This window comes from Chaetodon trifascialis, chromosome 9 (assembly GCF_039877785.1).
Source record: "Chaetodon trifascialis isolate fChaTrf1 chromosome 9, fChaTrf1.hap1, whole genome shotgun sequence".
NCBI classification, from domain to species: Eukaryota; Metazoa; Chordata; class Actinopteri; order Chaetodontiformes; family Chaetodontidae; genus Chaetodon; species Chaetodon trifascialis.
The window spans coordinates 29,335,339-29,350,740 of record NC_092064.1 but is presented as its reverse complement, the minus strand read 5'-3'; the positions used below and the strand labels follow the sequence as shown (position 1 = coordinate 29,350,740).

At 52.5% G+C, this 15,402-nt stretch overlaps 1 protein-coding gene across 1 annotated transcript; it reads left to right on the top strand.

Moving 5' to 3' along the window:
* The first annotated feature begins 2,572 nt into the window (after positions 1-2,572).
* Positions 2,573-15,270, top strand: wdr62 (WD repeat domain 62). The gene is made up of 33 exons (XM_070969739.1): positions 2,573-2,830; positions 3,769-3,860; positions 4,105-4,167; positions 4,379-4,436; positions 4,533-4,715; positions 4,820-4,957; positions 5,054-5,236; positions 5,566-5,726; positions 5,813-6,002; positions 6,085-6,216; positions 6,344-6,507; positions 6,678-6,769; positions 6,985-7,115; positions 7,194-7,259; positions 7,343-7,464; positions 7,569-7,644; positions 7,867-7,978; positions 8,069-8,132; positions 8,256-8,369; positions 8,536-8,642; positions 8,844-8,896; positions 8,992-9,222; positions 9,300-9,364; positions 9,867-10,024; positions 11,548-11,661; positions 12,250-12,361; positions 12,515-12,599; positions 12,707-12,776; positions 13,721-13,955; positions 14,042-14,265; positions 14,431-14,523; positions 14,626-14,723; positions 14,905-15,270. The coding sequence occupies exons 1-33, from the start codon at positions 2,726-2,728 to the stop codon at positions 15,097-15,099; spliced, it is 4,086 nt and encodes a 1,361-aa protein (XP_070825840.1). The 5' UTR covers positions 2,573-2,725; the 3' UTR covers positions 15,100-15,270.
* The last annotated feature ends 132 nt before the right edge of the window (positions 15,271-15,402 follow it).

Sequence of the window (15,402 nt, the reverse complement as noted above, 5' to 3'; positions counted from 1 at the left end):
GGAGAGACGACGCAGAAGAGACATTTTGTCCTGTTTGTTTTTGAGTTTTTGTTCTTGTGAGATCATTGAGGTTGATTTTTTTGTGTGAAATGATGGTAGTACGTGCAGGCGTTCTCACTTTGGGATCACACATTTCGTCTGTGATTTGTAGCAGCGTCATGATCAGCTGTGCTGCTTTAAGCTGTTCTCTGCTACCATGTAAGTTCATAAGGTCACAGCACTGTGAGAGCTTTATATGATCAACTTCCTTTAGACAGAAACATGTGATCCTGTTCTCTCCTTCAGCTATATGTTAGCATTCTTAGCTAACGTGCTAGCATACAGTCGTGTTTTGCGTCTTTAGTCAAGAACTTGTTTGTAGTCATGTGACATTGAATTCAGATGGAGGGCAGGAAGCGAAAACTGCCTACTCGGCTGGTCTAGATGAAATTATGAGAGAAAGGTATTAAGAAAATCAGGACATGTTGGATGTGACTCTTACGTTATGGAGATGAGTGATTCTTCAGATGAACTGAAAGATTTGCTGCTATCGAGTCAGCAGATATAACAACTAGCTGCTGGTTCAGTTCTACTCCAGAAAACAAAGCTCCTAATGGTTTCTCAATTTGGTCGGTCTGAGCAACGATGCCAAACATCGCATTTAAATCAAATCAAACTTTATTTATATAGCACTTTTCATACATATTAAAATGCAACACAAAGTGCTTTACAGGATTTAAAAACAATTTAGACTGTGTTATAGTGCTTTCTATGCAGAAAATCACTTCCTGCCCTCCATCTGCAGCTTGCGCCACAACAAAAGAGCGACGTGACGTCATCTGCAAACAACCGAGTGGTTCCCAGCCTACAAAGCTGTCTACCTGATGCACCTGGTCACAGGATGTGATCAGTTCCATCGAAGAGCGATCGTCTCACTTCAACAATTGTTGACGGATCAAAAATGTGAAACGATCCAAAATTAAACAAAATAAAAAACACAAAAGTCCATTAAAAAGTCAAATTTGTGTAGCAGGATTACTTTTTCATTTTGACTGGTCAGATTTAACTTGTGACCCACTGGAGGGTCCCGACCCCCAGGTTGGGAACCGCTGCTTTAGTTTCATTGAGAAACGCTAACACTGAATGTTGGGTTTGGTCTTAACTCCTCACTTTAATCACAGCTCAGATGCTTTGAGATGTTCTTTAAACTTTGCTGGAATCTGTTAAAATTAAATATTTAAGGATTAAACAGAAAAAGAAGAAACTTTAGTTTTCTGAGTGAACTTTGATGAATAATTTTGTAATAAAACTGATTTTCTTCCAGCTGGCTGTTCGGTCTTTGCTTTCATTCCTCTGAATGTTACTGCTCTCCTCAGACCTCAGCGCTCGTTTGTCACTCTGATGGTTTTTTAATTGTTTTCACTCTTTTCTAACATTAACACACATAAACATGTTGGTGTGACCTTTATTAGTCCGACGTTAAACCAGCATCCCTCCACTGATAGCAGTGGAAATACCAGAAGAAGAAATAACAGAAACAGTCTCAAGTAGGATTCAGGTCTCAGATTCTTCAGGGCCAGACCAGTTCAGTCGGGTCCAGGTCTCAGTCACCAGGAGGCTAACGGGCTAACGGGCTAACAGTTCTGCGTACTGACTTTATTTTAAATGATGGGCAGTGTTCATGGTTTTTACATTAATTTGAATCAGTTGGTTGTTATCTTTAATCTCACCACTAGATGTCACTAAACCCCCACAGTGGTCCTTTAAATGTTCCAAAAGCAGGAAAAGGTCTCTCCAGGTGTGTGTGTGTGTGTGTGTGTGTGTGTGTGTGTGTGTGTGTGTGTGTGTGGGGTGGGGGGGGTGGGGGGGGGGGGGTACTCTTAAAGTTAACATACGATAAAAGCTTGTTACAGTTTACAAAATTAGATCAAACCTGTTATTTTTGTTATTTGAGCTTCCTCCTTTTCTTGTTTTATCAAGGCAGAGCAGAAATGGAAAAGGGCGACACAGGCCTGGCCTCCTACCTGCGCTCCAGCACACCTGTGAACACCTGAACAACTGTTGCTTTATTACTGTCATATTGAAAATTGTGATGAACCACAATATTATTGCTGCTTATGACAGATAACAGATAACATGGCCGTCTCTTATCAGTTTGGGCGGATCTGGAGTAATTGTGGGTTTGAAAATGTAAAACCAATCAGGCAGCACTTCGTCAGGCCCGCCGCAGCTGTCTGAGGTGAGCACAGGTATGTCTAAGAACTCCTGGCCTGTCCTCAGGACAGACCTTACAGGTTAACACAGAGATTTGAGAGTTACAGCTCACTTCTCTCTCAGTAAACCGCTCAGTCCTTCTGCTCACTTGTTTAATAAAACTGATTCTGAGCACCTGGGAGTCTCCGACGTCATGTGGACATTGATTGGTCAGTTAGCGGGCAACGGCCGGGACCTCGGTTGTCCATTGGTTGTCTGGGAGGCGGAGGGAATTACCACCGCTGTCCATTGGATTGTTGCTTGTTGATGGGCGGGGTTTAGTTTGAATCAGACTCCCGCCGCAGACAAAAGTATCACATTTCGTTTAGTGGCAGTTAGCATGAAGCTAAGCTAATCCTCTGTCATCATCAGTGAAGAGTTTAGACAAACGGACCCGCTCCTGGTTCACATCAGCGGGCTTTTATGGACGAACACTGCGGTGTTCATACGGTGTAGCGGCTGACTGTATCGACGTCAAAGTGAGTAGGTTATCATGGCAGAGGGAGCGGACTGCGGTTCAGCGAACACCGCAAAGAGGAGGCAACCAGCCGGGAGGAAGAGCCGATCGAGCCAGCACAAGAAGACCGTCAGCGGCCGGGTAACGTTACGCTCCGATCCGATGCTAAAGATGCTAACTGTTAGCTCAGCCGAAGTTTGAGGGAAGAGCTCAAAGTTTTCAACAAGTTTAAAGACCAACTGTGATCGAACAGCTAACAGAAGAAAACACACAGGACACTCTAAAAGTCGACATTTGTGAATGTTTGGAGCTCTGAATGAACGACGAGCAGCTAAATCACTGCGGCCGTTTGGTCGCGTAGCTAACTTTCCACAGCAACAAGCTAATGTTTAGACAACAAGCAGCAGCAGGCCACCGGTGTTACACGGACACCTGAGCCCCGTGTGCGTGTGGGACCGCGCAGGAGACACTGCCGACAGCTGGTCTCAGATCAGATGGCACCGTCTCCAAGACAAGACTGACAGACATAAAATAATGACTTGAATAAGACGACACACCTGTGCACTGACCGCACCTGCAGCCCTGTCAGCAGTAAACCCTTTCATTCTACCTGACATCATGTTTAAAAACGCGTTGATGTGTTCGCTGTGCTGGACCCCCCCCCCCCCCCCCACTCAGCCAGTTAAAGCACAGTTATTGTTGTGTAAAACCCTCGTGAACCACATCCTCACAGCATCACGTGACCTTATATCAGCACAACAGTGTGACCGTGTGGAAAAATGTGCCTGAGTCATCTGTTTACCTCCTGACAGCGCAGCGTTGACGCAGCGCTTTAGAGTGGTGCCGCTGGTGGAAAGCCAGCTTTTAAATGTTGTTTGTTCTGCTTGTGAAACGTCTCTGAACGAACACGTTGTTTGAGCTCGTCTCTCTCAGAGCAACAGTCACTGAGTGTTCCTGAACTCGACGCTCTCGAAATAAAACCCAGCTGAACGAGCTGAGACGTCTGTTCGTCCTCTCAGTGAGACACTTTGTGAAATTGGCAGATTTTTGAATGCAGTTTGGTGTTTTCTGTGTTTCAGGTGAGTCTGGAGAAAGTTTTGGGCATCAGCACAGCCAGCGGCAGCGGTTTGACCTCTGACCCCAACTCTGGGCTCATTGCCTATCCTGCAGGGTAAGCCCCGCCTCCTCTGACTCACCTGTATGAAAGGCCCCCAAACCCCAGAGCGACAGTTTGTTGATTGGACGAGCTGCTGGGTGTGATGAGCGAATCAGAGGGCTCGCCTTTAAATCACAGAAGAAGAAAGTGATCTGACATTTGAAGCTGACGCTGATATGTTTTCCCAGCATGCTCTTCTGCGTCGGCTCGGTATAAACATTCAGCTTCAGGTTGAATCCTGACTGTGTTTGTGTTTCAGGTGCGTCGTCGTGCTGCTTCACCCGAAGAAGAACAAGCAGAGTCACATCATCAACACGTCCAGGTAGATCGCTCACCTGCCCGCTGACCATGTGATCCTTTACACCTGAAACTTGTTCACTACTTTGACCTTTAATGACCCTGGATGAGACGCAGGTGACTGAACGTCCACAAGCTGCAGACCAGTGAAACCATGTGCCGTGGTACACTGGTGTCACTGGGACGCAGACTGGCGCTGTGATGGCGTCTGACTGCTGTGTGTGTTTGGGTTTCAGGAAACCTTTCAGCGCTCTGGCCTTCTCTCACGATGGAAAACACCTGGTCACTGGTGAGGTAAGAGCGAGCCACACACCTGAGTCTGCTGTCTCTGAGGACACCAGGGGGGACAGGCGAGGTGTGTGTGTCTGAATCTGTGGGTGTGTGTTTCAGAGCGGTCACATGCCCCGCGTGCGGGTGTGGGAGGTGGGCGGAGCTCAGGTGGGCGGAGCGCAGGTGGCCGAGGTTCAGTCTCATAAATATGGAGTTTCCTGTGTGGCGTTCTCCACCAACAGCTGCTACATCGTCTCTGTGGGGTTCCAGCACGACATGACCGTCAGTGTGTGGGACTGGAGGGTGAGGACACGCGCACACACACACACACACACACACACACACACACACACACAGAATCAGCGCAGTAACACCTGGACTGTTTCGTCCTTCCCGTCTGTGAGCAGAAAGGTTCGATCATCGCCTCCAACAAAGTGTCCAGCAGAGTCTTCGCCGTCTCCTTCTCGCAGGACAACAGCTACTTCGTCACCGCAGGAAACAGACACGTCAAGTTCTGGTACCTGGACGCCTCCAAAGAACGACGGGTACCGCCTTGACCTCGAATCGGCCAATCGTGGCTCATTTCGCAGTTTGCTGAAGTCACAGGTTTGTCTTTACCTTTTTTTTCTCCCTGCGTCCAGGTGAACAGCACCGTGCCTCTGATTGGTCGCTCAGGGCTGCTCGGCGACCACAAGAACAGCATGTTCAGCGGGGTGGCGTGTGGGCGTGGCCTCATGGCGAGCAACACCTACTGCATCACCAGCTCTGGCCTGCTGTGCCTGTTCAACAGCAGCCGACAGCTGGAAGCCTGGGTCAACCTGAAGGTGAGCGATACACCTGCTCAGTGACAGACGCACCTGGATGATAATGATTGGTCTGTACGCTGAAGGACACACCTGTGAGACGAGAAAGCCGCAGCAGGTGGGATCTTTGTCAGGTGTTTGTGTCATTACTGTTGCTGCCAGAAGGGGGAGACAAAAACATGTTCTAAACATCACATACGTTTTAAAACTGTTAAAAAACACCAGGTGTGTTAGAAGCACGGAGGACTGTGAACGCACCACGTGCCTCAGCTCTCACGCCGCCTTCGCCTCACAGCAGGACGTCTCTGTTATCGTCCATCTGACATGGACAAATGAAATGTTGTTGACAGACGTCGGCGGCGAGCTGCCTGGTGGTCAGCGCAGACTTCATCTTCTGCGGCTGCGCTGACGGCGTGATCAGAGTCTTCAGTCCATCCAACCTGCAGTACGTCAGCACTCTGCACCGACCGCACCGGCTGGGCGTCGACCTCACCCAGAGCGTGCAGCACGGGTACAAATACTGCAAACAGCCCGCACACGTACCGAGAAAACACCTGGCAGATACTGCGATTACTGACTGTGCGTCTGCTTCCACAGCGGCCTGTTACCTGCCAGTCCAGGCGCTCAGTACCCCGACACGCTGGCTCTGACCTTCGACCCCGCTGCCAAACACCTGACCTGCGTGTACAACGACCACAGCGTGTACGTGTGGGACGTGAAAGATGTGAGGAACGTGGGGAAGCTGTACTCTGCTCTGTACCACAGCAGCTCTGTGTGGAGCGTGGAGGTCAGTGAACGCCTCCTCATGGAGCCTGAAGTCAAACGTGGTCCAGCGAGGCTGTGAACGGACCAATCGTTTGTCTCCTCAGGTGTATCCGGAGCTGTCTGATGCGTCTCAGGCCTGCCTGCCTCCGTCCTCCTTCCTCACCTGTTCGTCTGATAACACCATCAGACTGTGGCACACCGACCCCCCCACCAGACACAGAAACCTCTACAGCAACGTAAGAGTGACAGCGCGCATGTGTACAACTACACAACTGTTGTACAAGTACACAACTGTTGTACAAGTACACTAGTGTAGGCATGGTGAGTCACTTCACCACCAGAGCACTTCTGTCTGTCTTTCAGGACCTGCTGAGGATTTTGTACGTGGGGGAGAGCACGCAGCACCTGCAGGCCGAGGGGGAGAGGGGGGAGTCAGCAGGGGCTGATGGGAAGGCTGGCATCAGAGTGCTGGCTGTCAGTCCTGATGGACAACACCTGGCAGCCGGAGACCGCTGCGGAAACCTGCGGTAAGACACTCAGAGACACACGTCTTCACGCCGTGACTGAGCCGGACCACCAGAGGAGGACCTGGCCGTCACAAAGACTAAATGACCTGTGTGTGTGTGTGTGTGTGTGTGTGTGTGTGTGTGTGTGTGTGTGTGTGTGTGTGTGTGTGTGTGTGTGTGTGTGTTTTCAGTATCTTCGGTCTGGAGTTTCTGGACGAGCTGGTGAAGATCGAGGCTCATGACTCAGAGGTGTTGTGTCTGTCTTTCTCCCCAGCGTCCACAGGTAAGCCCTTGGGTCAAAGGTCGTCAGCAGGGTGGCCATCTTGCCTTCAGCTGCTCTGTGTGAGCTCGGGTTGTTGTTAGTTGTTGTTGTTGTTGTTTGAGCTGCTGATCACATGCTCACGTCCTCTGCTGGCTGATTGGATCAGCAGCCAGAGGTGAACTGACAGGTTGGTGATGCGCTGCAGGGCCACACCTGAGGATGACTTGTTGTTTCAGGTGTGAGGCTGTTGGCGTCGGCCAGCAGGGATCGACTGATCCACGTCTTCAGCCTGGACAAGGACTACAGTCTGGAACAGACCCTGAACGACCACTCCGCCTCCATCACTGCCGTCACGTTCACAGGTGAGGTCCGCCTCCACCTGCGGGGTTTCTGTCACAGTGCAGGATGAATGCAGGTTACCTGTGTTACCTGTGCTTCAGGTGAGAGTCCAGAGGTGCGAATGGTCAGCTGTGGAGCAGACAAAAGCATCTACTTCCAGACGGCTGAGCAGGTGAGTGTGAGCACGCTCAGTGAGACGCTTTGAGCTGCAGGCTGCTCATAACGTTCCCTGTTGTCCTCTGTCCTCGCGTCCAGACGGTGGAGGGTCTGTCCTTCTCCAGGAGTCACCACGTGGTGGAGAAGACGACGCTGTACGACATGGACCTGGACTCATCCAGGACGCACGTCGCCATTGCCTGTCAGGACCGAAACGTCAGGTTAGAAACAAACAGAAGAAGATGGCGTGATGATGATGATGAGGAGGAGGAGGAGGATGATGATGATCAGCTGAACGCTGACGACTGAAGCTGATGTTTTTCAGGGTTTACAATGTGGAGACTGGGAAGCTGAAGAAGTGTTTGAAAGGCTCGTCCAGCGATGAAGGAGCTCTGCTGAAGGTAAGGACGGCGGGACGGCGATGTCACCGCGGCCTGACGATGACGAGGGTGAACGTATTAAATCAGTGAAGTCACCAAACGCAGACGCTGGGTTTCTGAGCCGGGTCGCCTCAGCTCAGCTTCCTGCTTGGTCATTTGAACCTTCTCCTTTGTCTGATTTGTTGCTCGTTATCTGTGTTGACTGCTGGCATGTGATTGGCTGATGTTTGGCGTCGTCTGCAGGTTCACGTGGATCCGTCGGGGTCATTCTTTGCCACCAGCTGCTCTGATAAAAACATCGCCATCTTTGACTACGAGTCAGGAGAGTGTGTCGCCACCCTGTTCGGACACTCCGGTCAGTAAATCCGATGACGTCGGTCAGCTGATCTGATTGATCCAAACGAGACGTTCGTGTGTTTCAAACATGATGCGTTTGTTTCCTCAGAGATCGTCACCTGTATGAGGTTCAGTCAGGACTGCAGACACCTCATCACTGTGTCCGGAGACAGGTAAGACTTAGTGATGTCATCAGACAGGTGAGCTTCACTCAGGTGTCACTTTTTAAAAACTAACCTGTGGATCACTTTGAACCTGTTCAGTGATTTGATGTTTTCCATTGTGTGTGCGTGCAGTTGTGTGTTTGTGTGGCGGCTGGACTCTCAGATGACCAGCATCATGAGGAAGAGGCGTGGCCTCAAACCACCCCCCGCACCTGAAACCAGCAGCCACAAACAGCAAAGCATCAGGTGAGAGATGGAGGGAGGAGGAGGAGAAGGAGGGAGGAGGAGGAGGAGGAGGAGGAGGAGGGAGGAGGAGTAGAAGGAGGGATGAGGAGGGAGGAGGAGGAGAAGGAGGGAGGAGGAGAGAAGGAAGAGTGAACTCCACACTCATCCCATCGTGTTGTTACTTCAGGAGAGAGACCTTCATCACTGGGCCCGCCTGTCAGCTGCCTCTGATGGAGGAAGAGGAGGAGGAAGAGGCCTGCCTCAGCACTCCACACAGAGTGGACTCAGCTCAAGGTGAGGAGGAGGAGGAGCTCAGTGAGGAAGTCTAGAACTTTGAGTGTGTTTCTCCTGACGAGCACCTGAAAGGAACACCTGGACAGAAGCTGCTAAGCTAGGCTAAGCTAGGCTAGGCTAGGCTTAGCTTAGCTAAGCTAAGCTAAGCTGTGATGTCCTGACGTCCTCAGGCTGCTGAAGACACTTTGTCTTGTGTTTCAGATCCTCCGACGCTTCAGACCAACGGGAAACTGCCCATGTGGTTCAGAAAACTGGTCCGTTCACTCCCTGTAACTGATCAGCTCACACATAATCAATCCTTTGTTGATTGGTTTTCTGTCAGCGTGTGTGTATCTGTGTGTGTGTTCAGCAGGGTCAGGGCGACGCCTCCGCTGCTGTCCAATCAGACGCTGAGCCTCGTCAGGTACGGAGTCGGTGGGCAGAGCAGCTGGACCCTCTGATCATCTGCGCCAGCTTCTCCCCGAGTCAGATGGAGGAAGATGAGGAGGAGGAGGAGGAGGAGGACTTCCACCCTCAGAGTCTGGACAGTCTGCTGGGTGAGGAGGTAGAGGAGGAGGAAGATGGAGAGGAGGACAAGGAGGTGAGCTCCAGACAAACAGACATTTAAAGTGTTCTCCCATAATGCAACAGCTGACTGTGTGACCTCCTGTGCTGCAGAGTCAAGGTGAGGACAGGAGCAGCTACATCCTCTACCCCGACACCACCAACACCACCACTGACAGGTGAGGCTCAGGTCCAGCTGAGGCTCAGGTCCAGCTGAGGGTGAGGCTCAGGTCCAGGTGAGGCTCAGGTTCAGGTGAGGCTCAGGTCCAGGTCCAGCTGAGGTTCAGGTCCAGCTGAGGTTCAGGTCCAGCTGAGGCTCAGGTCCAGGTCCAGGTGAGGCTCAGGTCCAGGTGAGGTTCAGGTTCAGGTGAGGCTCAGGTCCAGGTGAGGCTCAGGTCCAGGTGAGGTTCAGGTTCAGGTGAGGCTCAGGTCCAGGTGAGGTTCAGGTTCAGGTCCAGGTGAGGTTCAGGTTCAGGTGAGGCTCAGGTCCAGGTGAGGCTCAGGTCCAGGTGAGGCTCAGGTTCAGGTGAGGTTCAGGTTCAGATCCAGGTGAGGTTCAGGTCCAGGTGAGGTTCAGGTTCAGGTGAGGCTCAGGTCCAGGTGAGGTTCAGGTTCAGGTGAGGCTCAGGTCCAGGTGTGTCCTGTCACATTGTGTCTGATGATCAGTGTTTCTGTGTTCAGGGAGTACGATGTTGAGGGCGTTGCTGACCCTCGGCAGTCTCTGAGCCAGCTTGAGGTCAGAGGTCAGGGGGCGGAGCCAATGTGGAGCACTGAGCTGAGTCCTGACTCCGCCTGCTCCGAAGGCTCAGCAGGAAGTCTGGAGCAGCAGCACGACGCCGGTCAGAGAGCAGCATGTCTGCATATTATGAATGTTTCTGTCACCTCCTCACCTCCTCTCTCCTCCTCACACCTCCTCTCACCTTCTCCTCCGCTCCTCCTCACCTCCCCTCTCCTCCTCCTCACCTCCCCTCTCCTCCCCTCTCCTCCTCCTCACCTCCTCTCCTCCTCACACCTCCTCTCCTCTCCTCCTCACCTCCTCTCTCCTCCTCACACCTCCTCTCACCTTCTCCTCCTCTCCTCCTCACCTCCTCTCTCCTCCTCACACCTCCTCTCACCTTCTCCTCCTCTCCTCCTCACCCCCCCTCCTCCTCCTCACCTCCTCTCTCCTCCTCTCACCTTCTCCTCTCCTCCTCACCTCCTCTCTCCTCCTCCTCACCTCCTCTCTCCTCCTCCTCACCTCCTCTCCTCCTCTCTCCTCCTCACACCTCCTCTCACCTTCTCCTCCTCACCTCCTCTCTCCTCCTCACACCTCCTCTCACCTTCTCCTCCTCACACCTCCTCTCACCTTCTCCTCACCTCCCCTCCTCTCCTCCTCTCCTCCTCACCTCCTCTCTCCTCCTCCTCACCTCCTCTCCTCCTCACCTCCTCTCTCCTCCTCACACCTCCTCTCACCTTCTCCTCCTCTCCTCCTCACCTCCTCACCTCCTCACCTCCTCTCTCCTCCTCACACCTCCTCTCACCTTCTCCTCCTCTCCTCCTCACACCTCCTCTCACCTTCTCCTCCTCTCCTCCTCACCTCCCCTCTCCTCCTCCTCACCTCCTCTCCTCCTCACCTCCTCTCACCTTCTCCTCCTCTCCTCCTCACCTCCCCTCTCCTCCTCCTCACCTCCCCTCTCCTCCTCCTCACCTCCTCTCCTCCTCACACCTCCTCTCACCTTCTCCTCTCCTCCTCACCTCCTCTCTCCTCCTCACACCTCCTCTCACCTTCTCCTCCTCTCCTCCTCACCTCCTCTCTCCTCCTCACACCTCCTCTCACCTTCTCCTCCTCTCCTCCCCACCCCCCCTCCTCCTCCTCACCTCCTCTCTCCTCCTCTCACCTTCTCCTCTCCTCCTCACCTCCTCCTCACCTCCTCTCACCTCCTCTCCTCCTCTCTCCTCCTCACACCTCCTCTCACCTTCTCCTCCTCACCTCCTCTCTCCTCCTCACACCTCCTCTCACCTTCTCCTCCTCACACCTCCTCTCACCTTCTCCTCTCCTCCTCCTCACCTCCCCTCCTCTCCTCCTCACCTCCTCTCCTCCTCACCTCCTCTCTCCTCCTCACACCTCCTCTCACCTTCTCCTCCTCACCTCCTCACCTCCTCTCTCCTCCTCACACCTCCTCTCACCTTCTCCTCCTCTCCTCCTCACACTTCCTCTCACCTTCTCCTCCTCTCCTCCTCACCTCCCCTCTCCTCCTCCTCACCTCCTCTCCTCCTCACCTCCTCTCACCTTCTCCTCCTCTCCTCCTCACCTCCCCTCTCCTCCTCCTCACCTCCCCTCTCCTCCTCCTCACCTCCTCTCTCCTCCTCTCTTGTGCCTCAGACACAGACTCCCTCAGTCAGGGCAGCTCTGTGGGCAGTTTGTGTTTGGAGGACGACGACGACAGAAACTCTCTGAAGAACCACTTTGACACTCTGACCTGCAGCCTGACCGACGGTACGCCTCACACACCCTTCACACATCCCTCAAACACACACACACACACACACACACACACACACACACACACACGCCCTTCACACGTCCCTCAAACACACACACACACACACACACACACACACACACACACACACACGCCCTTCACACGTCCCTCAAACACACACACACACACACACACACACACACACACACACACACGCCCTTCACACGTCCCTCAAACACACACACACACACACACACACACACACACACGCCCTTCACACATCCCTCAAACACACACATCCTTCACACACACACACACACACCCTTCACACATCCCTCAAACACACACACACACACGCCCTTCACACATCCCTCAAACACACACACACACACACGCCCTTCACACACACCCTTCACACATCCCTCAAACACACACACACACACACGCCCTTCACACACATCCCTCAAACACACACACACACACACGCCCTTCACACACATCCCTCAAACACACACACGCCCTTCACACACACACGTCCTTCGGTGTCATCAGTGATGTTTAAACTCTCTTTTCATGTGTGTTTGTGACCTTTGACCTTTCAGAGAAGTTTGACACAGACCTGAGGACTCTGCGGCCTCCAGAGGAAAAACACTTCCTGAACCCTCGACTCAGCATCTCCACCCGCTTCCTGTCCAGATTCCAGGACAGAATCAAGTCAGTCTACCCACAATCCTTAGGGACCGCTGGGGCCACGGAGCTCCTCATTCAGATAACTAAAGTAATAGAGGATCAATAAGTGGTGGTCAGTTCTGATCGCCACAGATCAATCACCGCGGTAAAAACGTCCTGTTCCTGCTGTGTTTTTAGGGCGTGGCCGAGCCGAGCTCCGCCTCCCGTCTCCATCCCAACCAGGATCTCAGAGGAGAGCAGCGTCAGCAACACATCGGCACAGGTGCACCTGAAACACACCTCGAACACAGCAGAGCGGCGTGACGGCTACCTGTGAGCCGCATCACATCACCTGTGAGCTCTGAGCGCTGACCGAACGTTTGTTTTCAGGTGGACTCGCCGTCGAGCGGCGAGGTCGCCTCATCGCAGTCCAGTCAGAAGGAAAACAGTGACACTGCAGGTGAGTCTGTGGGTCGAAGGTGAGACAGACGACACCTGTCACCTGTAACTGATCAGCACGAATCCTGCAACACTGATCCAAAATCAATAACGTCTTTCATCTGTCAATACAGCACCGGTTCAGTCCGGATTTCCACTAAAAGGTTTATTTTCCAGACTTGTGAAGAAGCAAATAACTGTTTCTTATTGATTAATTATCAGTAAACGATCGTCTTCAGATGCTTGTTTAATGAAGTCGAGCAAAAAGTTTAGCTGCATTCCTGTTGCTGGATTTTCAAAATAAAAGCCTCAACTCCTCCTACAACCCTGATCACAAAGCGTCTGGACTTGTGTGTGTGTGTGTGTGTGTGTGTGTGTGTGTGTGTGTGTGTGTGTGTGTGTGTGTGTGTGTGTGTGTGTGTGTGTGTGTCACAGTGAGATGCAGCCACTCAGTCCTTCGTCGTAGAGCTTCCTGTATGCTTTCCCATCAGCCCCTTCGCCGCCCAACACGCCGACGACACACTGTGGTGGTCGTCCAGTGCAGACAAACACTGCGAGGTGTGTGTGTGTGTGCGTGCGTGCGTGCGTGCGTGCGTGCGTGCGTGCGTGCGTGCGTGCGTGCGTGCGTGTGTGCGTGCGTGTGTGTATGGGGCGGCTTTGGGTTTTCTCTCTGGTGTAAACTGGTGGACGGTGGTCAAACTGTCTTCTGTCACTTCACCCTGACGGTGGGGTGGGGGGGGTGGGGGGGTTAGATGTCTGACTCCAGACTGGACCTGGACCAGGACCAGTGCTTCAGATCACATGAGGGTTTTCAGTCCACGTTCAGGTCTAACAGAGACCAGCACTTTGTCACACACGGTGTCGGCTCAGGATCTGCTGTCCTCCATAGACCCTGATCAGGATCCGTCAACAGATCTGTCCATCTGTCCTCACTGTCTGATCACCTGCTTTTTTCTAACCAATCAGACATCGCCGCAGCGGCCCCCAGCAGCAGCATGGCGTCTCCTGTCCAGCAGGGTGCGCCTCGGCTCGGATACCTGGGCACCACGGCCAGCTCCAGAGCCAAAATGAGCCAGGACCCGCCCACTTCCTCCCCCTCCACCCAGGAGGAGGAGAACCTGTCCTCCTCCTCCTCAGACCTCCAGCCTCCTGCCCCCATGCTGTCCTCCGGTCTGGACCCCCATCAGGACCAGACCAGCAGGTAACACCTGGTTGAGTTTTTCCAGGATCAGGTCGAGATGTTCTAACGTCTTCTCACATTTCCTGTCGCCTCTCGCCGTCTTCCAGCCCGCAGGTGTCGGCCACGCCCACTGAGGTGACACCACCGGGTGGAGTCGGGAGGTGGAGCGTCAGCAGTGTGGAGGAGACGCCGACCAACCAAAGCCAAACCCTTATCCAAACTCCCGCCCCCTCCGCAGACATGCCCACATCATGTGACATCATCAGCTGCTCCGCCTCCAGGACGGAGGAGGGTCCAGGTGGATCCGAGACCAGAACCCAGACTGATCCAGGTCAGAGGAGAAATCTAGTTTAGTTTTTTGTTTTGATGATTTGACTTTTTTCTGATCGTTTAAACTGAAGAGTGAAACTTTTCTTTCTCTCTCATTTCTGTCAAATCGGACTTTTCACGCGTTCTTCAGACTCTTCTGTTTTCTGTTTCTGATCTTTTTGTTCAGACTCGTCTGCGGGAGACAAGTCTTCCTCCTCTGAGCTGCCGGCCTCCTCCTCCTCCTCCTCTTTGTCAGAAACACTCCGCCCCCCTCTGACAGGTAACTTCCTGTCCCCGTCTCATGTTCTTCCTGGTGCTGTTGCGCCCCCTTCAGGTCAAACCCGTAAGAAGCGACGCCTCATCAGGATGTTTGTTTTTGCAGGTTCAGGTGATGAAGAGTCGGTCAGTCTGCTGCAGTGTCAGCAGGTCTGTGACGAGCTGAGACGGACAGCGAGACAAGCTGCACACCTTTACCAACAGGTGAGCCTCCTGTCTCACTTCCTGTCTCACTTCCTGTCTGTTTCATTCACGTTGTGAAGAGAACAGCTGTGAGGGAAAAGCGTCGATTCCTAAAGACGCTTCAAACACGAAACTTCTCGTTTTATTTCTCGGCATCTTGCAACTTCTTCGCCTTCAGTGACGGGTTGTTTCCTTCCTGTAGCTCGGCGTGGCGTCCGACTGTTCGGAGTTGCGTCTTCAGAAGTTGTCCGTCCTACAGGAGGCGTTTGATGTCGTTAACTCCGAGCTGCGGGCGGCGCTGCGGGGCGGAGACGAGGGCGCCGGGACGTTGTCTCTGCTGGAGAAATACTCGGAGCAGCTGGTTCAGATGACCCGGGACAAACTGAACCGAATCTGAACCAGCACCAGTTTGTACGGAGGCTCACAGAGGACAAAATTCACTTTCACGTCAGCCTGAGTGACACAGCTGCTTTCAGAAACGTCAGTATTAAATTTAAAGCACCTTAAGTTTGTTTTTGTTTGTTTTCAGTCACTGTTTGTACATAAACTGCAGTATTCTTAATAAATGTTTTACTGTCAAAGAATTTAAGATTTTTTATTTCAGATTTTAAAAGGTTCTTATTCATTTTTAGCATCTCAATGAAAAAAAAAACACCGTCATAGAGCAACAAGTGCATGAAAACTTAAATCGTGAATCCAG